At 47.3% G+C, this 25,770-nt stretch overlaps 1 protein-coding gene across 1 annotated transcript; it reads right to left on the reverse strand.

Annotated features, from left to right (window-relative positions):
- Window positions 1-12,588: 12,588 nt before the first annotated feature.
- Window positions 12,589-19,264, reverse strand: LOC308064988 (vigilin-like). The gene is made up of 6 exons (XM_080390356.1): window positions 18,282-19,264; window positions 17,526-17,741; window positions 15,680-15,886; window positions 14,984-15,199; window positions 13,943-14,152; window positions 12,589-13,728 (listed from the first exon to the last, which is right to left on the reverse strand). Exons 2-6 carry the CDS (start codon window positions 17,700-17,702, stop codon window positions 13,597-13,599), a joined length of 942 nt encoding a protein of 313 aa, XP_080246482.1. The 5' UTR covers window positions 17,703-17,741; window positions 18,282-19,264; the 3' UTR covers window positions 12,589-13,596.
- Between the last annotated feature and the right edge of the window lie 6,506 nt (window positions 19,265-25,770).

Genomic DNA, 25,770 nt, shown 5'->3' on the forward strand with positions numbered 1-25,770 from the left:
AGGATACGGTCCCATAATTTTACCTGTGTCTGGATCTCGGACCAATACCGGGGCTTTAACCCGTGCCTCGAAGGAGGCATTTGCAGTGAAACGTCGAACTATCGGTGGGTTGTTATCTATGAAAGAACAATTCACAAAATTAAAAACATACAATGCTTTCCGCAACCGTTCCTCCGGAAGAGCCATTCCCCTTCCCCCTTTTTGTTGTTGTAATAAACGTTTTAGAGACTGATGCAACCGTTCAATGAGAGATTGACCGGTGGGGGAATGAGGAATGCCAGTAATATGAGTTATACCCCATAGGGCAAAAAAGGTTTTTACAGTTGTTGAAACATAAAGATAAAGACAGATAATGGTCCAGCTTAAGGGAATACCTAAAGTAGCAAAAGCACGCATTAAAGGTCTACGAACATCTCGTGCCTTTTCTCCTGTGTGACAAGAGGCAAACAAGGCACCTGAAAATGTATCAATGGAAGAGTGGATATATTTAAGGTTACCAAATTCAGAACCATGTGTGACATCTGTTTGCCGTAATTGTAGGCTTTGTCATCCTCTAGGATTAACTCCTGTAGCAATTGATGGGAAAGAATGTTTTTGACCATCAGGACAGACAGCAACAATATTTGACGCTTGTTGAGAAGTAAGGTCAAACTGTCGCTTAAGAGCTCCAGCATTTCGATGGAAAAAAGAGTGACTTAGTTTAGCTAGTGCAACCCGGTCTGGCAGTACTTGAACTGGTCACGTCAATAGGTCAGCTCGTCGATTGCCTTCTGCAAGAAAACCAGGTAGTGAGGTATGAGACCTAATATGCATAACAAAATAAGGCGCAGATCGAGAGTCCAAAAGGAAAATAAGTTCCTGTAACAGGGCAAGAAGTTGGGAATGCGAAACACTCCGCAGCACAGAAGCTTCAGCTCGTGTAACAATACCTGCAACAGAAGCAGAATCAGTAACAAGGTTGAGGGGTACGTTCCATTTTCGGAAAACACCAACAACTGCATTCAGTTGTACTATTTGAGGTGAACCCGAGACTGTCTCTCTGTGCGAATCCCATTGTCTCCGTTGATCATCCCACCACAGAAGAACAGACTTACGTGATTTGCCCGATCCACCTGTAAACACAGGAAGTGCCTGTAAGGGTTGTTCGCTTCTTCTGGGTTTTAACATCAGACGAAAATCAACGTTAAACAGGTTGTGTGAAGGTGGATGGGAAGTTATTTGACCTGTATATTCTCGCCCGGCACCTCCCCGGGACCTATAGCTTGACAAACTATTGTTGTACAATTCAACCACGAGAACCTCTAACACCTTTACCACTCAAACCTAGCCTTCTCCTTGACATCTTACATATCCCATAAACACCACCTACCCAACACCTCAACACCAAAATCATATTAACCCAAAGCCCCCATACTCACACGCCCCTAAGACTATAGGCGCCCAAACAGCCAACGAAACCACGTCCCCGTAGCTTACAATCCAAAAGCGTGGCACTGAAGATGCCAAGATGGCGTACGATATGAAAGCTGAGGACAAAAGACTTAGTCCTAACCTTACAGTTGGCTCCTGCTAGACATATACATGCAAGTATCCGCGGCCCAGTGTAAATGCCCTAGGCCTCTTGCTAAGACCAAAGGAGCAGGCATCAGGCACACACTACCAACTGTAGCCCAAGACGCCTTGCTCAGCCACACCCCCACGGGCACTCAGCAGTAAGTAACAGTAAGCAATAAGCGCAAGCTTGACTTAGTCACGGCAGCCTTCCGGGTTGGTAAATCTTGTGCCAGCCACCGCGGACACACAAGAAACCCAAGCCAACGGTCACACGGCGTAAAGAGCGGACTAGAGCCTGTCATAATAACTAGGAAACCCAAACGCAACTAAGCTGTCATAAGCCCGAGATACCCCTAAGGCCAACCTAAAGATGATCCTAGTAAACCTGACTGCGGCGAATGAAGAGACGGGACGCAGCTTGATGCAAGCAAATGTCAATGTGTGGTACAGAAGCACGAGGTTTTATACGCTTTCAGAAGCTGCGCGTTCTAAACTAATTGGTTCTTGAAGCTAAGCCTTGCATACTAGGCGACCCCTGACTGGTGGTTAACTACCAGCAATTAACAGCAAGGGCTTACCTTTCCTTGGCGCCATCCGTCTCCCACGTCCCTGTGCTCTGTAAACATGCCTCATCATGTTAATTGTCGTCTAGACAAGCTCGAGCACATTCCCCTCAGCTGACCGATTGCCACGCATGGTCCGAGTTTCCAGCCCGCTCCTGCGTCTCCCCCTTCCTGTCGCACAAAAAGAACCTTTGAAAGCCAACGAGTAAAAACAAGGCATAAGTAATAGAACAAATAAAAAACCAACCAAGACATATTATCAATGTCAAAATATCCCACTGTCTTTGTTCCGTACCATTTGACAATTGCCCCTTTTTGGTTTTGAACAGCTAGGACCAGGTTTGCCATGTTCTGCAGGGCCCTTGCAAACATGACAGCAACCAAGGTAATAGCAAACAACCAAGACTGCCAATTGAGTGAATGGATGCCAAAAAAGGCTGAAATTTTCTCAGATTTTGATACCGTGTTGCTGCAATGGGGCGCCTAAAATCCACGCAGCACATACCATCAAAATCCTCACAGCCGTGTCCTTGAAGCAACAACAAAAAGCAGTGGCAATTTTGACTCACATTCTTAACCGCCTACCAAACAAGGTGATTTAACTCTTCAATGCTTTCCCTGCTGTTACTCTGCATTAGAGAAGAACCGCTGCGACACGTTCCCCTCATAGCCTCCTACTCCATTAGCATCTACAGAAAGACAATGATCGACATTCAAAGTGTAAACAACATCATCTTCTTTTGGATTAACATTATACGTAGCTGGAAGGGCACACCAAACAAGAACTGGTTCCGTCCAAAAGTTCGAAACATAGCATGCCTTCTCTGAACATACCTCTGGGGTCATTCCCTTCATTCCCTCTTCTTTATGCAAAGAGAGACACTTTACCATAACAGAGAAGCCCCCGTTTACATCTCTGAGCCAGGACACAAACCGCAGCCGTGTGCGCCACCAGGCTCAGGGCAGAAACCACTCCTGTAGTTACATAACTATATATCTCTACGAGCGTGCAGACCCCTATTAAACACTAAATAACCATGTTTATCTTTCCTATTCTCCTTCATAATACCTAGTTGTTCTCTCATGATGAATCCTCCCTTCCCCTTATCGGTGTCAAGGGAATCATTGTTCCATGCACATGTCCCGTGTACAATGACTTGTCCTGTTCCCCTGCTTGGTCCGAGAGTATCACCTTTGTTAAGTGGTTTGATCCAGGGTGATAGCGATTCGTTCTAGGCGCTGTAAAAAGCGAAATGTATATTCTACGTCCTGACGTTGGGTATCTAACATGAATGCAAAACAGTAATCCTCACACAGTTTTTATTTCATTCTGTAGGGTCGGTGTCGGTATCCGTGGCCTGCAGTAAAGGTTCACGGAAAGGTCTTACAGTCTTCGCTGGGATCCATCTAGGTCCTTTTTCTGTAGAGACGCAAGCATAACCTTTTCCCCATGTAACAAGAGGATACGGTCCCATAATTTTACCTGTGTCTGGATCTCGGACCAATACCGGGGCTTTAACCTGTGCCTCGAAGGAGGCATTTGCAGTGAAACGTCGAACTATCGGTGGGTTGTTATCTATGAAAGAACAATTCACAAAATTAAAAACATACAATGCTTTCCGCAACCGTTCCTCCGGAAGAGCCATTCCCCTTCCCCCTTTTTGTTGTTGTAATAAACGTTTTAGAGACTGATGCGACCGTTCAATGAGAGATTGACCGGTGGGGGAATGAGGAATGCCAGTAATATGAGTTATACCCCATAGGGCAAAAACGTTTTTTACAGTTGTTGAAACATAAAGATAAAGACAGATAATGGTCCAGCTTAAGGGAATACCTATAGTAGCAAAAGCACGCATTAAAGGTCTACGAACATCTCGTGCCTTTTCTCCTGTGTGACAAGAGGCAAACAAGGCACCTGAAAATGTATCAATGGAAGAGTGGATATATTTAAGGTTACCAAATTCAGAACCATGTGTGACATCTGTTTGCCGTAATTGTAGGCTTTGTCATCCTCTAGGATTAACTCCTGTAGCAATTGATGGGAAAGAATGTTTTTGACCATCAGGACAGACAGCAACAATATTTGACGCTTGTTGAGAAGCAAGGTCAAACTGTCGCTTAAGAGCTCCAGCATTTTGATGGAAAAAAAAGAGTGACTTAGTTTAGCTTGTGCAACCCGGTCTGGCAGTACTTGAACTGGTCACGTCAATAGGTCAGCTCGTCGATTGCCTTCTGCAAGAAAACCAGGTAGTGAGGTATGAGACCTAATATGCATAACAAAATAAGGCGCAGATCGAGAGTCCAAAAGGAAAATAAGTTCCTGTAACAGGGCAAAAAGTTGGGAATGCGAAACACTCCGCAGCACAGAAGCTTCAGCTCGTGTAACAATACCTGCAACAGAAGCAGAATCAGTAACAAGGCTGAGGGGTACGTTCCATTTTCGGAAAACACCAACAACTGCATTCAGTTGTACTATTTGAGGTGAACCGGAGACTGTCTCTCTGTGCGAATCCCATTGTCTCCGTTGATCATCCCACCACAGAAGAACAGACTTACGTGATTTGCCCGATCCACCTGTAAACACAGGAAGTGCCTGTAAGGGTTGTTCGCTTCTGCTGGGTTCTAACATCAGACGAAAATCAACGTTAAACAGGTTGTGTGAAGGTGGATGGGAAGTTATTTGACCTGTATAGTCGGCAAGTGCCATAACAAAGGTGTCTGATTGCCGAAAAAGCCATTTTAAGTATACTGTTGTTATTGGTAGACAAATAGAGACAAAATCCTTCCCTGATAAGGTTAACAGGCGTGATCTAGCTTTAACAATCAGAGGCGCAAACGTTTCCTGTTGTGTCAAAATAGTTTTTGTAGGCTGGTTAGGTAAAAGGATCCATTCAATAATCAACAGGGGGTCTGAGTTCTGAAGGTCCCGTTGAAATATCAGGGCATGAGGCTGTCGTACAGCCGTTTAAAATCATCAAGTAAAAAGGCAGTTCAGGGGCCCATCGGTGGGCCTGTCGAGAAGCGATAGCTGAGGCAACCTGTTGTAAAGAGGTATCTGCTTCAGAGTTAAGATTACGTGGAGAACAAGATTAGTGTCCCCTTTTAGTAGGTCAAACAGAGGACCCAAGTCTGTATTAGAAATTCCCAATAATGGTCGAACCCAATTTATTGTTCCCAGTAATTTTTGTGCATCGTGCAGGTTTCTTACATTGGTATTGCTCTGCAATGGTTGAGGAACAATAGTTTGTGCTCTTATCCGCCAGCCCAGATATTTCCAAGGGGGAAACTTTTGGACCTTTTCTGGTGCTATAGAGAGACCTGCCGAATTCACGGCATCCGTGACAAGGGCTACAGCTTTCTCCATGACTTCGTGATGTTGTGCTGCCACTAAAAGGTCATCCATATAATGATACAACAACACAGTAGGCATAGCGTTTCGGATAGGACCGAGTCTTTTTCAACATACCATTGACACATTGTAGGGCTATTTTTCATACCTTGTGGCAGTCCAACCCACTGATATCTCTGCAACGGAGCTTGCGTGTTGAGGCTCGGAATGGAAAAGGCAAGATTTGGGGCATCATCTAGATGCAATGGGATACTGAAAAAGCAATCATATATATATAGATGACTAGAGCTTGTCATAGTAACTAGGAAACCGAAACACAACTAAGCTGTCATAAGGCCAAGATACCCCTAAGGCCAACCTAAAGATGATCCTAGTAAACCTGACGGACCAGGCCCCACGAAAGCTAGGGCTCAAACTGGGATTAGATACCCCACAATGCCTAGCCCTAAATCCTGATGTACACCATACCAAAACACATCCGCCCGAGAATTATGAGCACAAACACTTGAACCTCTAAGGACTTGGCGGTGCCCCAAACCCACCTAGAGGAGCCTGTTCTGTAAACGACACCCCACGTTACACCCTACCACTCCTCGCCAGAAACAGCCTACATACCGCCGTCGGCAGCTCACCCTAATTGAGGGATACACAGTGAGCACAATAACCACCCCGTTAACACGACAGGTCAAGGTATAGCCCACGGAGTGGAAGTAACGGGCTACATTTTCTAAGATAGAACACTTCAATGGAAGGAAGCATGACATTGTTTCCGGAAGGCGGATTTAGCAGTAAAGCAGGATAACATAAGCCTACTTTAAGTCGGCCCTGAGGCACGTACATACCGCCCATCACCCTCCTCACAAGCTACCAACCCCAAATAACTAATCCACCACTATAGCCAAAGATGAGTTAAGTCATAACAAGGGAAGTGTACCCGAAGGTATACTTAGTATACCGGGGCGTAGCTATAAGACTAAAGCACTCCGCTTACACCTGAAAGATGTCTGTCACCAACCAGATCGCCCTGAGCCTCCTCTAGCCCAACCACAACACCCAAAAAATTAATTAAAAATTCACCCCTCCATCACTGAACTAAAACATTTTCTTACCTTAGTATAGGCGATAGAAAAGGCCCACTGGCGCAATAGAGCTCTGTACCGCAAGGGATAGGTGAAATAAAAGTGAAACCTCAAGCAATAAACAGCAAAGATACGCCCTTTTACCTTCTGCATCGTGGTTTAGCAAGAACAACCAAGCAAAGCGAACTTAAGCTTCCCCCCCCGAAACCCATGCGAGCTACTTACAAGCAGCTGCCCCCGAGCGAACCCGTCTCTATTGCAAAAGAGTGAGATGACTTGCCAGTAGAGGTGAAAAGCCAGCCGAGCTGGGTGATAGCTGGTTACCTGTGAAGCGAATGTAAGTTCACCCTTAGCCTCTCCCCTAGGGACTCCCAACAGCCCAAAGTGAGCTAAGAGCCATTTAAAGGGGGTACAGCTCCTTTAAGAAAGAATACAGCCTTCACTAGTGGATAACTCAAAAACTTTTTCAAAATTGTAGGCCTTCAAGCAGCCACCAACAAAGAATGCGTCAAAGCTCCATGGAAAACATCCCAAACCAACATGACTCCCTTCAAAACTAGCAGGTCAATCTATCATCAATAGTAGAACTAATGCTAAAATGAGTAACTAGGTAATCTACTACCTCTCAACCGCAAACTTAATACCAAATACCATTAACAGAAAAATTAATGTCCCAACTACAACAAGATCAAGCATTCTAGCAGGCTGTTAACCCAACCCAGGTGCGCCCACTAGAAAGATTAAAATCTGTAAAAGGAACTCAGCAAACACAAGGCCCGACTGTTTACCAAAACCATAGCCTCCAGCCTGACAAGTATCGGAGGTGATGCCTGCCCAGTGACACTACATTCAACGGCCGCGGTATCCTAACCGTGCAAAGGTAGCTCAACCAATTGTCCCATAAATCGAGACTTGTATGAATGGCTAAACAAGGTCTTAACTGTCTCTTACAGATAATCAGCGAAATTGATCTTCCTGTGCAAAAGCAGGAATAAAACCATAAGACGAGAAGACCCCGTGGAACTTAAAAAAAAAAAAAAAATCGATGGCCACCACGCACCAAACCTAAACCTATCAGGCACACTACGCCCACAACACTGGCCTATAATTTTTCGGTTGGGGCAACCTTGGAGTAAAACACACCCTCCAAAAATAAGACCACCTATCTTAACCAAGAACCACCCATCAACGTGCAAACAGCAACCAGACCCAATACGGTTGAACAATGGACCAAGCTACCCCAGGGATAACAGCGCAATCTCTCCCAAGAGCCCCCATCGACAGAGAGGTTCACAACCTCGATGTTGGATCAGGACATCCCAATGGTGCAGCCGCTATTAAGGGTCCGTTTGTTCAACTATTAACAGTCCTACGTGATCTGAGTTCAGACCGGAGTAATCCAGGTCGATTTCTATCTATGACAAACCCTTCCCAGTACGAAAGGACCAGAAAGGTGGGGCCAATACTTCCAGGCACGCCCCCTCTCCCCAAGCAATGACCTCAACTAAATTGCTCAAGGGACTACCTACTCAAACCCCTAAAAAAGGGCCGCTAGTGTAGCAAAGCCTGGCAAATGCAAAAGGTTTAAGCCCTTTCACTAGAGGTTCAAATCCTCTCCCTAGCTCCCCACAACTCAACCATGACCCAACCAACACCTCTAATACACCTTATCATGTTTTCAGCCTATGCTCTTCCAGTCCTAATCGCCGAAGCCTTCCTAACATTAGTAGAAGGAAAAATCCTAAGCTATATACAAGCCCAAAAGGGCCCAAACATTGTCGGCCCCTTTGGACTTCTACAGCCCGCAGCAGACGGCGTAAAACTATTTACCAATGAACCCATCCGACCATCAACCTCCTCCCCCCTGCTCTTCACCCTGACCCCAGTACTAGCCCTCCTTCTTGCAACCTCCATCTGAACTCCCCTCCCCCTGCCCTTCTCCCTCGCAGACTTGAATTTAGGCCTACTATTCCTTTTAGCCATATCAAGCTTAGCAGTATATTCAATCTTGTGATCAGGCTGAGCTTCAAACTCCAAATACGCCCTGATCGGCGCCCTCCGAGCAGTCGCACAGACCATCTCATATGAAGTGACACTGGCCATCCTCCTCCTCTCCGTAATCATACTAAGCGGAAACGACAGCCTAAACACCCTTGCTACCACACCCAAGAGCCCTTATACCTAATCTTCTCCACCTGACCTCTCACGATAATATGATACATTTCTACCCTTGCCGAAACCAACGGCGCCCCATTCTATCTGACAGAGGGAGAATCCGAACTGGTTTCGGGCTTCAATGTAGAATACGCCACAGGTCCATTCGCCTTATTCTTCCTAGCTGAGTACGCAAACATTATACTAATAAACGCACTCACCACCATTCTATTCATCAACCCCAGCTCCTTAGGCCTCCCCTTCGAACTAGTCCCAATAATCCTCGCCACAAAAACCCTCCTCCTCTCCTCTGGCTTCCTCTGAGTCCGCGCCTCGTACCCAGAATTTCGTTATGACCAACTCATACACCTTCTCTGAAAAAACTTCCTACCACTAACATTAGCCCTATGTCTCTGACACACTAGCATAGCAATCTGCTACGCAGGTCTCCCCCCCGCTTAAAAACACACCCACATAAGGAAATGTGCCTGAATGTCTAAGGGTCACTATGATAAAGTGAACACAGAGGTCTACCAACCCTCTCATTTCCTTGCAAAACCTTAGGAAGACAGGAATTGAACCTGCACAGAAGAGATCAAAGCCCTCCATACTCCCCTTATATTACTTCTTAGTAGGGTCAGCTAAACAAAAGCTATCGGGCCCATACCCCAAAAATGATGGTTTAACCCCTTCCTCTACTAAATGAGCCCCCTCACAAAACTAACATCTTCTTAAGCCTTCTACTAGGAACAACCATCACAATTTCAAGCAACCACTGAATACTAGCCTGGACTGGACTAGAAATCAACACCCTTGCCATTATCACCTTCATTTCAAAATCACACCACCCTCGAGCTATCGAAGCTGCAATCAAATACTTTCTCGTCCAAGCAACCGCCTCTGCATTAATCCTCTTCTCAAGCACAATCAACGCACAATTCACCGGACAATGAGACATTACCCGACTAACCCACCCAACAGCCTCCCTACTACTAACTACAGCAATCGCAATAAAACTAGGCCTAGTACCCTTTCACTTCTGATTTCCAGAGGTCATACAAGGCTCACCCATAACCACTGCCCTACTCCTCTCTACGTTAATAACACTCCCCCCCATCACTATTCTTTTCTTAACTGCCCGCTCACTGAACCCACTCCTACTGACAAACATGGCCATTGCATCCGCAGCCATCGGAGGGTGAATAGGACTTAACCAAACACAAATCCGAAAAGTCCTAGCTTTCTCATCAATCGCCCACCTAGGCTGAATAACCATCATCCTCATATACAACCCCAAGCTAACAATAACCACCTTCTACCTATACTCCATAATAACCGCCTCCATTTTCTTAGCCCTCAACACAACCAACTCATCAAAACTATCCACAATAATAACCTCCTGAACAAAAGTACCATCACTAAATGCATCCTTGATGCTAGCACTACTATCCCTATCCGGCCTACCCCCACTCACTGGCTTTTCACCAAAATGACTCATTATCCAGGAACTAACTAAGCAAGAGAGATCAACCGCAGCCATAATTATTTCAATACTCTCCCTACTAGGTTTATTTTTCTACCTACGCCTTGCATATTGCTCCACAATCACACTCCCACCAAACACTACAAACTTCATAAAACAATGATACAATAACAAATCCACAGGCACACCAATTGCTACCTTAATTTCCCTGTCAGTCCTCTTTCTCCCCCTTTCTCCCGCGAGCTTGACCATTACCTAAGAAACTTAGGATAACCTGCCTACCAAACCGAAGGCCTTCAAAGCCTTAAATAAGAGTTAAATCCTCTTAGTTTCTGCCCACACCACTAAAGCCCGCAAGACACTAAACCTGCACCATCTAAATGCAACTTAGATACTCTAATTAAGCTAGGGCCCCCGCGATAAGCCTAGAGAGACAGGCCTCGATCCCATAAACTTCTAATTAACAGCTAGACGCTCAAACCAACAAGCTTCTGTCTACCAGACTCCGGCACACTCTCAGTGTACATCAATGAGTTTGCAACTCAACATGAACTTCACCACAGAGTCGATAAGAAGAGGAATTAAACCTCTGTAAAAAGGACTACAGCCTAACGCCTAAACACTCATCCATCTTACCCGTGACCTTCATCAACCGATGACTATTTTCAACAAACCACAAAGACATTGGCACCCTATACCTACTCTTCGGAGCATGGGCAGGCATAGCCGGTACCGCCCTCAGCCGCCTTATTCGAGCAGAACTTGGCCAACCAGGAACTCTCCTAAGAGACGACCAAATCTACAATGTTATCATCACCGCCCATGCCTTCGTAATAATCTTCTTCCTAGTTATACCCATTAAAATTGAAGGGTTTGGAAACTGACTAGTCCCCCTTATACTTGGAGCCCCAGACATAGCATTCCCCCGCATAAACAACATAAGTTTCTGACTACTTCCTCCGTCCTTCCTACTGCTCCTAGCGTCCTCCACAGTAGAAGCTGGAGTCGGAACAGGATGAACCGTATACCCACCCCTAGCAGGCAACCTAGCCCATGCTGGCGCCTCAGTAGACCTAGCCATCTTCTCCCTACACCTCGCAGGTGTGTCTTCCATCTTAGGGGCCATCAACTTTAACACAACAGCCATTAACGTAAAACCTCCTGCCTTATCGCACTATCAAACTCCCCTATTCGTATGATCCGTACTCATCACCGCCGTACTCCCATTGCTCTCACTTCCAGTCCTGGCTGCCGGCATCACCATACTACTGACCGACTGAAACCTAAACACTACATTCTTTGACCCCGCCGGAGGAGGAGACCCCATTCTCTACCAGCACCTGTTCTGATTCTTTGGCCACCCAGAAGTTTACATCTTAATCCTTCTCGGCTTTGGAATCATCTCACACGTTGTAACGTATTATGCAGGCAAAAAAGAACCATTCGGCTACATAGGAAAAGTCTGAGCTATACTATCGATTGGATTCCTGGGCTTTATCGTACGAGCCCACCGCATATTCACTGTAGGAACAGATGTAGACACCCGAGCATACTTCATCTCCGCCACTATAATCATCGCCAACCCAACCGGCATTAAGGTATTCAGCTGAATAGCCACACTACACGGATGCACCATCAAAAAAGACCCACCGATACTGTGAGCCTTGGGCTTCATTTCCTCTTCACACTGCTCCTCCTCCATCTGACACCCTCTCCCACAAGCCACAGGGCTATTTAACCACTTAGCGGGAACCAGCTACACCTGCACATCGTCCATGTCAATCAACCCACTGCCTCTGAGGCAAGGCCACAGCTGCATGTTATCAGTGCAAATCAACCCACCACCTTCATTCCTCTACAGGGAGAAGCTCACCAAGCAGATTTCCACCACCCACAACTGGCTGCTAAAATGTCATTCGCACAGAGCAACGTGTGGGGACAAAAAAAAACCAACTTCCTCCAGGACACATCAAAGTAATTCCACTACTGTTCAGGCTCCCAAGGTACTTTCACACGTTAAAGCCATCGCAAGGCCTCACGGCCCATTTCTCTCCTTGTGCCACCACCACTCCAGAAAAGCAGAGGAAATGTGATGGAGACAGCACACTGGGTGAGCTACAGAGCCCCTGATACCATCTACTAAACACGAAGAGCGTGAGCATGGGAAGGACTAGAAAGGCACTCCACTTACTGTTAGCTCCGTTCTTGCCAATGAGGTGTCGGTGGAATTGGTGGTCAACCTTGATTATTGCGTAATCCATCCCGTTGATCTAAAAAGAATTCTATTTTTATATATATATATATATATATGTATGTACAATATTATATATTATATTATATAGGGCCAGGTAGGACAGGCCACCGCTTCTGTCTCGTGCCCTAAGTAACTGCCTACTGCCAAGTATTGGCACTGACTCACCAGCGGTCAGCTCCAAGCACTTCTGCTATTAAGCAGAGCACAAGCATTCCTCTGCTTTGAGAAGAGAGCACTGTGCTCATGAAACATTGAAAAGACTTACTTATGTGCCTCTCCGGCTATAACAAAGAGAACCCTTCCTTCTCTGCACCAAAAAAATTAATGCTGACTTTTCAAGAATGCTATGGATGAGTTTCATAACCAAGGGGTGTCATCCACCTGCCACACAATTTGTCTTCTGCAAGTTCGATTAAGCACGTCAAGACATCATAGGGATGTGACAAACACCTCATCACCTCTGCTCTGTTGCCCCTTCTTCCCCCAGTTTCTTCCTGGAGCTAGTAACTCCAGCTCACCAGTTCCTTGACCATGGCTTCAATCTGTTCCTGAGCCACATGCACATCTTCTGTAGGTCCTTCCAAAGTGATGTTATCCTCTCCTCCAGTGAATTTGATGTGAACCTTGAGGTGAAAGACAATGAATCTCTTAAGAATTTGCCAAGATCCAAGCCAGGCCAATGCTCTTGGTCAGGCTTACACCATCGGTCCCTGCCACTGAGAGATGTGCTCCTTCCCAAAAAGCCCAAACAAAATCCCCACAATTTTACAAGTCAGTAACTTAACAATTTCGGCCATATGGCAGTGCCTAGAGCCCAAGGCTCTGGTGCTGTCCCGGTTTCTGCAAGGGCTTTGGAGAAGTTTACTCATCTAGCCTTTATCTAGATACCGTCTAACTCACCAGGGAGAAGCCTTGCTGCACTCGCCATTTCCAGGTATCCTACTACATCAGTTCTCAAAACAGCACCACATAAAGCTTCCTTGGAAGGGCTCAACCCATGACAACAACATAGGATGAGCAGTGTTTGCAGCAGTAAAAGAGAGGGTTCCCTTGAACAGCAAAGATCTGTGTCATTTCCCCCTGGTTTTACCCACGCTAGAATACACCTCTCTCTCCCGTGACGAGTGATCTGGACTAAACCTTTTTCCACGCCGGGGGTGCTAAGCTAACCAGCTCATCCATACCTTTGGCACCTGCTGAGTTATTTTGGCCAGGTTCTGTCCTTTCTTTCCAATCATGAAACGATGAAGCCAAGAGGGGGCAGAGACCGAGGAGACGGTAAAACTGTTGGCCTGAGAGACAGAAAAACAGAGAAGCTGTTTGATGGACAAACTGGAAGAGGCCTTCCCAACAATTCAGTTCCAATTCCCATGCTGCACCTCCGGTATTGACTTCTAAGCTGCACCTCTAATGGCCCAAGAGAGAGCAGCCCCGCTACACCTGTCAGTGCTCACAAATGTATCTTCATGGGACCTTCAAAGGAGGCCTAGCCCATCTTGTCAGTACCTTTGCATAGACTTCAGTCAATGCTTGCCCGAGTTGTTTTTCAGGCTCGCCTCGCAGTATCACCGTCTCCGAGCTACTCTCAGTGGGTGGGATCTCGATAGAGACTCCAGTCTTCTCCAAGATCTCCTGCAGGGAATTCCCCTTGGGGCCGATGACATACTTGTGCTGAGACTTTTTCACCTCCACTGCAATAGTAGTAGTCTTCTTTTTCTGTAGGGGCAGAGACACTGAGGCGGGGAAGGACAAGAGCGACAGGAAGAGGCACAAGATGCAGTCAAACTCTGCGCCCAGCAAAGAGCAAAGCCAAGCTGAGCACAGTGGCTCGGCAGTACCCTAGCACCCCTTGGGCCCCTGCCTACAGAAAGCCTTGTGCTCAAAAATTCACAGGGGAAGTACAAAACTAGCATGCTGTGTCAAGCTCCCTGGGACACGGCATGGAAGAGACCACACGCACACACAGGCATGTCGTTGTCGTCGTCCCCGTCCCCCCGTTGGACAACAGGGTTCAACTCCCAGCCGTCTCCCAGGCAGTGCTGTGATGCAACACTGTGCAGGCTATAAGCCGATTGCTGAAATCCAGACTGCTACAAATACAGACCTAACCACGAGGACAAACAGCCCAGCAACCCACAACAAGGATATTCACAGCAGCGTTGGCTGTGGGAAATAAACTGAAAGAGTGACATTCACTCTTCAGCAACTTCTACTTAGGTAGCAACTTTGATACTGTCAGCTGGCCACCGCTGTAGACTTCACACTTCTTTCCTTCCTTAGTAGCACCGGTGTGAACAAGAGCCAGGGGAGCTCTTGGTGGCCTGCTAAGTCCCACGATACAGAAAAGCGAGAAATCTGTCACCTCCCTGATAGCATCAGCCCAGCTCCCACTCTGCCAAGTGAGGAAACGGTAGGATTCGGGGTCATGTACTGCAAGGGCTGCTGAGCCAGATGCAACAGAGGGATGCACAAAAGTAGAACAAGAAGGGAAGAGTGCCTAGGAGCAGGTGCCAGGGGAAGGTGGGAAGCTTTATGGACCATCCGTACCTTCTCCTCATAGATCTTCTTAACTCGAGCCACAGCCTGGGCTAGTTGCTCCTTTTCTCCGGTGAAGACTATCTCTGTCTTGTTGACACTGGGTGGAGGAATGTTGATGCGCGTCCCTGTGTCCTGCATGAGCTCCCTCACCAGCTTGTTGTAAGGGCCAGCAATGAAAGGGTGGTACCCTTTCTCCACGTCCAGCTGCTCCACGGCACGCTTATCCTGGAAGAGCCCACAACAGACCTTGGTGGGAACTGCCCTCTATATTACAGTCTCTGCCAGGCACAGCTAAGTTCCCAGGGGTGTCCTGCCTGACGCTCTGGCTCAAGCAACCTTCTCAGTTTGCGGGCTTGTAGATCTCCACCTCTTTCAATCTACAAATATGGTTGCTGCTGCTGCTGCTCCTTCTTTACGATATTCACCCCTGTGATCTCCTGCCTTATCTCAGCTGGCACCTAAGACGCGTCGCTTCAACTCTCAAATGCTTGTTTTGGCTTCAGAGACGGACAAAACGCAGCACAAGAAGTTTCAGGACCTGGCAGCGGTGCTCACACAGCCAGCGAGTGGCACAGTATACGTCTCCGTTCAGGCTAACGTTAGCCACTGACTGTAGCCACGGTGGCTGCAAACTCCGACTACACCACGGGGAAGCAAAATGGCTGACCAGCCAATGCCATGAGAGAGATCACAGTACTGAGGGACCTGCTCAGCGGAGATAAGCAGGATCTCGTGCCGGGCCTTCTCAATCCCTTCTTTAGTGCCGCTGATCTTGATCTGGTTGCTGGGGTCATCTGGGCGGGGGACCTGCATTTTGGTTGCAGTTTTGAGCTTCAGGTCCTGCAGCTTCTCACCCTTCTTTCCAACGACAAAACGGTGGTGCTCCTTGGGGATGGCAACTGTTGCTGAAGCCTGCAGCAGAAGAACCAAGCATCTGTGAAAAGCCTTGCCTGCACTGGCAGATCCACAGGAACAGAGCCAGGGAAAGCAAGGTAGACGCTGCTCAGTGGTACTGCTCCTCAGAGCAAACACAACGCCTTCCCAGCACATTCTGTCTGAGGGCTGACACTGTACCAGTTGATCTACAGCGCCTCCGTGCCAGGAGTATAAACCCCACCTTTCCCTCAAAACCCTTCTGTTTGCACAGGAGCAGTACTCTGCATTAGCAAAGGCCTTCCGACACAGACGAGGAGGTGCCTCTCCTCCAGTGTAAGACACCAGACAACAACTGAGATGACAGCGCACAGCTGGAGTTTATCGGAACTCTGACTTCTGCTGCCAAGGCTACAGAGAACAAGGCATACAGTATGACTCCTAGGAAAGAGAAATTCAACACCAGAAACCTACTGCAGGAGGCAGGCAGCTAGCAGATGCTTACCGCTGCTTAAGTGCTAAGGTGTCTTCAAGTGTAGCACATGCGGCTCCTGGGACTGCTTCTAGAAGGCCCCACATGCAAAAGGGGTCCTTCTCAATCTACCATTAAGGGGCTGGTCTATACAAGGGCTTCCTGACTTCTTCCCTTCTCACGGAGTTTGTACAGGTCTGGTAGCTGATGACTGCTATCGTGCTCCTGATCCCTGTGATTAGGTAACCACTAACAGCAATTAGACAATGAAAATTCAAGCTATAATGGAAAAACAAAAGATGAAGAAAAGATCACTCGGTGTGACTTTTCAGCTCTGTGTTCCTGTCCTGAAGCCAGCCAAGCCTAAGAGAAGCTGGAATACAGACACACCTTCCAGACCTGGGGCCAGGGCAGTAGGAGGTATATTTGAGAACAGTGCCTCATGGATCTGTGGCAGCACAACCTGAACTGATTTTTCAGATGCACATTGTGGATGTAGGGTTTTGTTCCTTTCTCTTTCCTCTGGCAGGGTATGACACAGGGGCTGAACAGCACTAAGCAGACATGGTATTAACACCGCATTACCTACCTTTGGCGTTATACTTTAAAACACACTGCAACACCTGGCTGCGAAACATCCTAACAAGAGCTACCACCTTGACTATGAGCTCAAGAACCTTAAGGTAAGAGATCAGAACCTAGAGGACTGAAGCAACCGAAACAACAGGGTTGTGGCTCCTTACCAGTGTGCCTTGAGTTACACAAGGCAGAACCCTGACCCAAAGCTTTTGGCTTTTGGCAGGACTTCCTTTTCTCTACTTTTCTTTCTCCCAGCCTTCCACGTTCTCCTCTGAAGGACTTCAGGAAAAGCACAGTCCCGTTCTCACACACTACTAGCTTTGTGTGTGAGGCTCCTGCACCAGCACCTCAGCACAAAGTCACTGGTTGCAACTCAAATGTTCCAGAGATCGCAGACTCCACGCTTCATGCAACACCACGGCCTGTAATTAACTTGGAACCCTATTTTAAGCCTCATTCCCATTCCAAAGTGCCAATTGGGTGCTTTGAAAACGTATGGCGAAGCTGAATTAGTCATGTAACAACGTACCTCTTTGGCTTACAAGCACACGGGCCCAAGGGTCTCAAAGCATTTGCGAGTCTTGGGGAAGAGCAAAGATGAAGGCAGAAACAGTTAGATGCCCTCACCTGAGTCTGCAGTCGAGCGACAATCTGCTTCCGAGCCTTCGTGACTGCTTCCGGCTTGCCAGAGACCACGATCGAAAGGCCCTGGTCCTTTGCGAGAGACAGCTCCAGGTGAGCTCCTGTCTTCTGCATGACGTCAAGGCAGATCTTGGCCTGCTCGCCTTCTCCAAACTGATTCATGGCCTTGTATTTCCTCTCCTCCAGTGGCACAGGGATCACCTGCTCAGCCACGGGACAGACAAAAGCAGGGCACAGCAAGGTGTCAGTGTGCTTTTGATTATCAGTGTCTCCCTCTCTTACTGCCATACAGGAGGACTTCATTGGTGTACTAAGTTCCCAGATTTAGGCGACCCATCAGCCTTTCCAGTGGAGACACCAGCTGCAGTATGAGGGCACGGCAGCAGGCAGTGTGTCCCAAACCAAGTGCTTACCTAAAGAACATGCTGTTGGGGGGGGGGGGGAATACTTTAATGCATTAGCACTCACTCCTTGAATTCTGCAATCCTCCCTTCAGGCCTGTTCCAGCTATCTGTGGAACAGGGATGCAGAGCTTCTTCTGGGCAGTTTTTCAACACATCCCTCCCCCTCCAGAGCAGTCCTAGCATTCAGCTGCGGTCTTCCTTGTGCCTCAGGGCAAAGTACAGCAAAGAGGCAGTTCCTCTGACACACTAAGGGATTTCACACTCCAGGGAAAGCTTCACTTCACCTACTTTTTGGAGGGATGAAAAGGAGGGATATAAGACGCCCACTCCCACCAACCTGAGTGATGACAGAAGCCTTTATTGTCTGCACCTGTTCTGATTCTTTGGCCACCCAGAAGTTTACATCTTAATCCTTCCCGACTTTGGAATCATCTCACACGTTGTAACGTATTACGCAGGCAAAAAAGAACCATTCGGCTACATAGGAATAGTCTGAGCTGTACTATCGATTAGATTCCTGGGCTTTATCGTACGAGCCCACCGCATATTCACTGTAGGAATAGACGTAGACACCCGAGTATACTTCATCTCCGCCACTATAATCATCGCCATCCCAACCGGCATTCAGGTATTCAGCTGACTAGCCACGCTACACGGAGGCACCATCAAATGAGATCCACCGATACTGTGAGCCTTGGGCTTCATCTTCCTCTTCACAATTGGAGGACTAACAGGTATTGTACTAGCAAACTCCTCATTAGACATTGTCTTACACGACACATACTATGTAGTTGCCCGCTTTCATTACATCCTCTCAATAGGAGCTGTATTTGCCATCCTAGCTGGATTTACCCACCGATTCCCACTATTTACTGGATACACCCTCCACCCCACATGATCTAAAACCCACTTCGGAATTATATTCACAGGCGTAAACCTAACATTCTTCCCCCAACACTTCCTAGGCCTAGCCGGCATACCACGACGTTACTCAGACTACCCCGACGCCTACACCCTATGAAACACCCTATCCTCTGTTGGCTCCCTCATTTCAATAACAGCCGTAATCTTACTAATATTCATCATCTGAGAGGCATTTGCAGCACAACGAAAAGTCCTCCAAGCAGAATTAACCGCTACCAACATCGAGTGAATGTATGGCTGCCCACCCCCCTATCACACCTTTGAAGAACCAACCTTCGTCCAGACCCAAGAAAGGAAGGAATCGAACCCTCACACGCCGGTTTCAAGCCAACTGCATCAAACCACTCATGCTTCTTTCTTACGGAGTGTTAGTAAACCCATTACACAGCTTTGTCAAAGCTAAATGTACACCCCTACCATGGCCAACCAATCCCAACTCAGATTCCAAGACGCCTCCTCGCCGATCATAGAAGAACTCGTAGAATTCCACGACCACGCCCTAATAGTTGCACTCGCAATCTGCAGCCTAGTTCTCCGTTTGCTGACACTTATACTAGCAGAAAAACTATCCTCCAACACCGTAGATGCACAAGAAGTAGAACTCATCTGAACAATCCTACCCGCCACCGTCCTCATCCTACTCGCGCCCTACCATCTCTACAAATTCTATACATAATAGACGAAATTGACGAGCCCGATTTAACTCTGAAAGCCATCGGACACCAATGGTATTGAGCCTATGAATACACAGACTTCAAAGACCTAATATTCGACTCCTACATAATCCCAACCACAGAACTCCCTCCAGGGCACTTCTGACTACTAGAAGTAGACCATCACATTGTAATCCCAATGGAATCCCCCATCCGTATCATCATCGCCGCCAACGACGTACTCCACTCATGGGCTGTCCCATCCCTGGGGGTAAAGATTGACGCAATCCCAGGACGACTTAACCAAACATCCTTCATCACAACCCGACCGGGCATCTCCTACGGCCAATGCTCAGAGATCTGTGGAGCCAACCATAGCTGCATACCAATCGTGGTAGAATCAACCCCCCTAGCCCATTTCGAACGCTGATCCACACTCCTATCATCCTAATCATTGAGAAGCTATGTACCAGCACTAGCCTTTTAAGCTAGGGAAAGAGGACAACCCACCCCTCCTTAATGACATGCCCCAACTAAACCCAAATCCATGATTCCTAACCATGCTTGCCACCTGAACGATCTTCTCGCTAATCATCCAACCTAAACGCCTACCATTCACCCCCATCAACCACCCCCCCAAACAAAACCAACGTCCCTGACAAATCCACCCCCTGAACCTGACCATGAGCCTAAGCTTCTTTGACCAATTCTCAAGCCCCTATTTAATAGGCATACCCTTAGCCCTCCTCTCTATTCTCTTTCCCACCCTATTATTCCCCTCCCCCGACAACCGATGAATCAAGAACCGCCTCACCACCCTTCAATCGTGACTAATTCACCTAATCACAAAACAACTAATAATACCCCTAGACAAAAAGGGCCACAAATGAGCGCTAATCCTCACATCCCTAATAATACTACTCCTTACAATCAACCTCCTAGGCCTACTACCATACACATTCACCCCCACTACCCAACTATCCATAAACATAGCACTAGCCTTCCCGCTCTGACTCGCCACCCTCCTCACAGGATTACGAAACCAACCCACAGTCTCCCTAGGACACCTACTGCCCGAAGGCACCCCCACCCCGCTTATCCCCGCCTCAATTATAATTGAAACTACAAGCCTACTTATCCGCCCACTAGCACTTGGAGTCCGACTTACAGCAAACCTAACAGCAGGACACCTACTCATCCAACTCATTCCCACAGCCACCGCCACCCTTCTTCCCATCATACCCACCCGCAGTCTCCGCTCTAACCGTGCTAGTCCTTCTGCTACTCACCATTCTAGAAGCAGCAGTAGCTATAATCCAAGCATACGTCTTCGTTCTCCTACTAAGCTTATACTTACAAGAAAACATCTAATGGCCCACCAAGCACACCCCTTCCACATAGTAGACCCCAGCCCCTGACCAATTTCCGGAGCCGCTGCCGCCCTCCTCACTACCTCAGGACTGGCCATGTGATTTCACTACAACTCCCCCCAGCCCCTGGCCTTAGGCCTAATCTCCATAATCCTTGGAATACTCCAATGATGACGAGACATTATCCGAGAAAGTACATTCCAAGGCCACCACACACTCCCAGTACAAAAGAGCCTCCGATACGGAATAATCCTGTTCATCCCATCAGAAGTATCCTTCTTCCTGGGCTTCCTCTGAGCCTTCTTCCACTCAAGCCTAGCCCCCACACCAGAGCTAGGAGGACAATGACCCCCCACAGGAATCAAACCCATAAACCCCATAGAAGTACCCCTACTTAACACAGCCATTCTACTAGCATCAGGGGTTACCGTCACATGAGCCCACCACAGCATCACCGAGGGGGGCCGTAAACAAGCAATCCAAGCTCTGAGCCTGACCGTCCTCTTAGGAACCTACTTCACAATCCTTCAAGCCATAGAGTACTACGAAGCCCCATTCTCAATTGCCGACAGCGTATACGGCTCAACCTTCTTCATCGCTACAGGGTTCCATGGCCTACACGTAATCATCGGATCCTCCTTCCTCCTAGTCTGCCTGTTACGACTGATCAACTTCCACTTTACACCAAGGCACCGCTTTGGATTCGAAGCCGCAGCCTGATATTGACACTTCGTAGATGTCATTTGATTATTCCTATATATAACTATCTACTGATGAGGATCCTGCTCCCCTAGTATATTAATTACAATTGACTTCCAATCTCTAAAATCTGGTATAACCCCAGAGGAGAGCAATAAACATAATCCTTTTCATACTCATACTATCCCTCACCCTGAGCATCATCCTAATCTCCCTAAACTTCTGACTAGCCCAAACAGCCCCAGACTCAGAAAAACTATCCCCATATGAGTGTGGATTTGACCCCCTAGGGTCAGCTCGACTGCCATTCTCAATCCCATTCTTCCTCAGTAGCAATCCTATTCCTCTTATTTGACCTAGAAATTGCACTCCTACTCCCCCCCTACCATGAGCCACCCAACTACAATCCCCCATCACCACCCTAACCTGAACCCTACTAATCATTATTCTACTCACACTAGGACTAATCTATGAATGACTTCAAGGGGGCCTAGAATGAGCAGAATAACAGAAAGTTAGTCTAATCAAGACAGTTCATTTCGACTCAACAAACCATAGCCCTACACTATGACTTTGTACACGCCCCCTATATACCTAAGCTACTGCTCAGCCTTCGCCCTAAGCAGCCTAGGCCTCACTCTCCACCGCACCCACCTAATCTCCGCCCTACTATGTTTAGAAAGCATAATATTATCCCTATACATCGCCCTATCAGCACTCCCCATTGAAAACCAAACAGCATCACTCGCCCTAACACCAATCCTCATACTAACATTCTCGGCTTGCGAAGCTGGTACGGGCTTAGCCATACTAGTAGCCTCAACCCGCACTCACGGTTCCGATCACCTACACAACCTAAACCTCCTCCAATGTTAAAAATCCTCCTCCCAACCCTCCTGCTACCCCCAACAGCTCTCCTATCCCCAACCAAATTCCTATGAATTAACGCCACGGCCCATAGCCTATTAATTGCCCTCCTCAGCCTACACTGACTCCTCCCAACCTACTACCCAAACAAAGCCCTAACTCAATGAACAGGCATAGACCAAATTTCCTCCCCCCTCCTAACACTCACCTGCTGATTACTGCCCCTCATAGTCCTAGCATCCCAAAATCACCTCCAACATGAACCCACCCCCACGAAAATGAATCTTCCTAACCTAACCCTCACCCAACCCCTTATTATCCTGGCATTTTCAGCCACAGAACTCATGCTATTCTACATCTCATTCGAAGCAACCCTAATCCCAACCCTAGCCCTAATCACTCGATGGGGAAACCAACCAGACCGCCTAAGTGCAGGCATCTACTTACTATTTTACACCCTCATCAGCTCCCTGCCACTGCTAATCACAATCCTAGCCCTACACTCAGAAACTGGCACCCTCCACCTCCTAATAATAAAGCTCAATCACCCCACCATACCCCACTCATGAACAGGCCTCCTATCAACCCTGGCCCTACTCCTAGCGTTCATGGTAAAAGCACCCCTCTATGGACTTCACCTGTGACTCCCTAAAGCCCACGTAGAAGCTCCAATCGCAGGATCCATGCTACTCGCAGCCCTCCTCCTAAAACTAGGGGGATACGGCACTATACAAAGAACCTTATTTCACATACAAAGAACTCCTAAACCACCTACACTACCCATTCATTGCCCTAGCATTGTGGGGGGCACGAATAACTAGCTCAATTTGTCTGCGACAAATTGACCTGAAATCACTCATCGCCTACTCATCTGTAAGCCATATAGGACTCGTAATTGCAGCTAGCGTAATCCAAACCCCCTGGTCATTTTCAGGGGCAATAATCCTCATAGTGTCCCACGGCTTAACCTCCTCAATACTATTCTGTTTAGCCAATACCAACTACGAACGAACACACAGCCGAGTCCTCTTAATGACATGAGGTCTCCAACCTCTCCTCCCATTAATAGCAACTCGATGGCTACTGGCAAACCTCACAAACATAGCACTACCTCCCGCCACCAACCTAATAGCAGAACTAACCATCATAACTGCGCTATTCAACTGATCCACTCCAACAATTCTTCTCGCCGGGACAGCGACCCTAATAACCGCCTCATACACCCTCTACCTCCTCCTTCACAACCCAGCGAGGAACTACCCCAACCCACACTACCTGCCTACAAAACTCCAACACACGAGAACATCTCTTAATAACCCTACACATCCTCCCCCTGATCCTACTCATCTTTAAACCTGATCTTATATCCGGTATCCCCCAATTGCAAGCATAGTTTAAACCCAAACGTCAGGTTGTGATCCTGGAAATAGAAGTTAAACCCTTCTTGCTCGCCGAGGGGGAGTTCAACCAGCAAGAACTGCTCATTCTTGCATCTGAGTTTAAAACCTCAGCCCCCTTGCTTTTAAAGGATAGTAGCAATCCACTGGTCTTGGGAACCAACCACCTTGGTGCAAATCCAAGTAAAAGCAATGGGAACCACACTACTCCTAAGCACCTCCATAATCCCTACACTCACACTCACCTTAACCCCCATAATACTACCCCTCCTAACAAAAACCCTAAAAAGCTCCCCAACCATTATCACCCACGCCATTAAAACAGCATTCCTAATCAGCTTAATGCCCATAGTACTCTTTATATACTCAAACACAGAAAGCATTACCACCTGCTGAGAATGAAAATTCACCACAAACTTTAAAATCCCAATTAGTCTAAAAATAGACCAATACTCAATCATATTCTTCCCCATCGCACTATTTGTAACCTGATCTATTCTACAATTCGCAACATGATACATAGCCTCAGAACCAAACACCACAAAATTCTTCTCCTACCTATCCATCTTCCTGATCGCCATACTAACCTTAACCCTCGCCAACAACATATTCCTCCTATTCGTAGGCTGAGGAGGACTGGGAATCATGTCATTTCTATTAATTGGATGATGGCATGGACGAGCAAAAGCCAATAAAGCTGCTCTGCAAGCTGTACTCTACAACCGAATCGGAGACATTGGCCTCATCATCAGCATAGCATGAATAGCATCCACCCTAAACACCTGAGAAATCCAACAAACCTTTTCCCACACACATACCCCAATACTCCCCCTCCTGGGCCTAATCTTGGCAGCCACAGGGAAGTCAGCCCAATTCGGCCTACGCCCCTGACTCCCAGCTGCCATAGAGGGCCCCACCCCCGTCTCTGCCCTACTCCACTCCAGCACCATAGTAGTAGCCGGAATCTTCCTACTCATCCGAACCCATGCCATACTATCCAACAACCAAGCTGCCCGAACCATGTGCCTATGTCTAGGCGCCCTCTCCACGCTGTTTGCCGCTACATGTGCTCTGACCCAAAACGACATCAAAAAAATCATCGCCTTCTCTACATCTAGCCAACTAGGCCTAAAAATAGTCGCCGTTGGACTAAACCTCCCCCAACTAGCCTTCCTTCACATCTCAACACATGCATTTTTTAAAGCCATACTATTCCTTTGCTCCGGTTCAATCATCCACAATCTAGCCGGAGAGCAAGACATCCGAAAAATAGGAGGCCTGCAAAAAACACTACCAACAACCACGTCTTGCTTAACCATCGGCAAGCTAGCACTGATGGGAACCCCCTTCTGAGCAGGATTCTACTCAAAAGACTTAACCATTGAAAACCTAAACACCTCTTAAACACGTGAGCACTCACCCTGACCCTCCTAGCCACATCCTTTACAGCAACTTACAGCCTTCGCATGACATCCCTAGTCCAAGCAGGATTCACCCGAATCTCCCCAACAACCCCAACCAACGAAAACAACTCACTAATCACCAGCCCCATCCTACGCCTAGCACTAGGCACCATCCTATCAGGCCTGCTCATCACATCCTACACCATCCACACACACACACACACCCCCTATAACCATGTCCACAGTCACAAATTTCTTATGTTTATTAAGAAGACCTTTCTTAAATGAATTTGTATGCCACAAGTATGTATCCAGACCAATACTTTTTGATCGGAAAACTCAAATAATTTAAACTCTTTTCAAAAAGATCATTTGATTTTCATCATTTTCACAAAATCCAATGACTTGCAAAATAGGCTGAACTTTAAAGACTTAGAAAGATAGGCATAAAAACACAAAGTGCAATAATCCAAAGTCCAGGTTGAATAATGATGAATAGTAGCCTGCGTGAAT

Source organism: Falco punctatus, assembly GCF_963210335.1.
Source record: "Falco punctatus genome assembly, chromosome: 5".
Classification (NCBI taxonomy): domain Eukaryota; kingdom Metazoa; phylum Chordata; class Aves; order Falconiformes; family Falconidae; genus Falco; species Falco punctatus.

What these genes read in the sequence shown, in the direction of transcription:
- LOC308064988 (XM_080390356.1), bottom strand. Translation starts at nt 17,702, where the DNA reads ATGAATCAGTTTGGAGAAGGCGAGCAGGCCAAGATCTGCCTTGACGTC. An exon ending in TGCTTATCTCCGCTGAGCAG is followed by an intron (nt 15,200 to 15,679) that starts GTCCCTCAGTAC and finishes GGGCTCTTCCAG; the next exon opens with GATAAGCGTGCCGTGGAGCA. An exon ending in TGACTGAAGTCTATGCAAAG is followed by an intron (nt 13,729 to 13,942) that starts GTACTGACAAGA and finishes TCTGTCTCTCAG; the next exon opens with GCCAACAGTTTTACCGTCTC.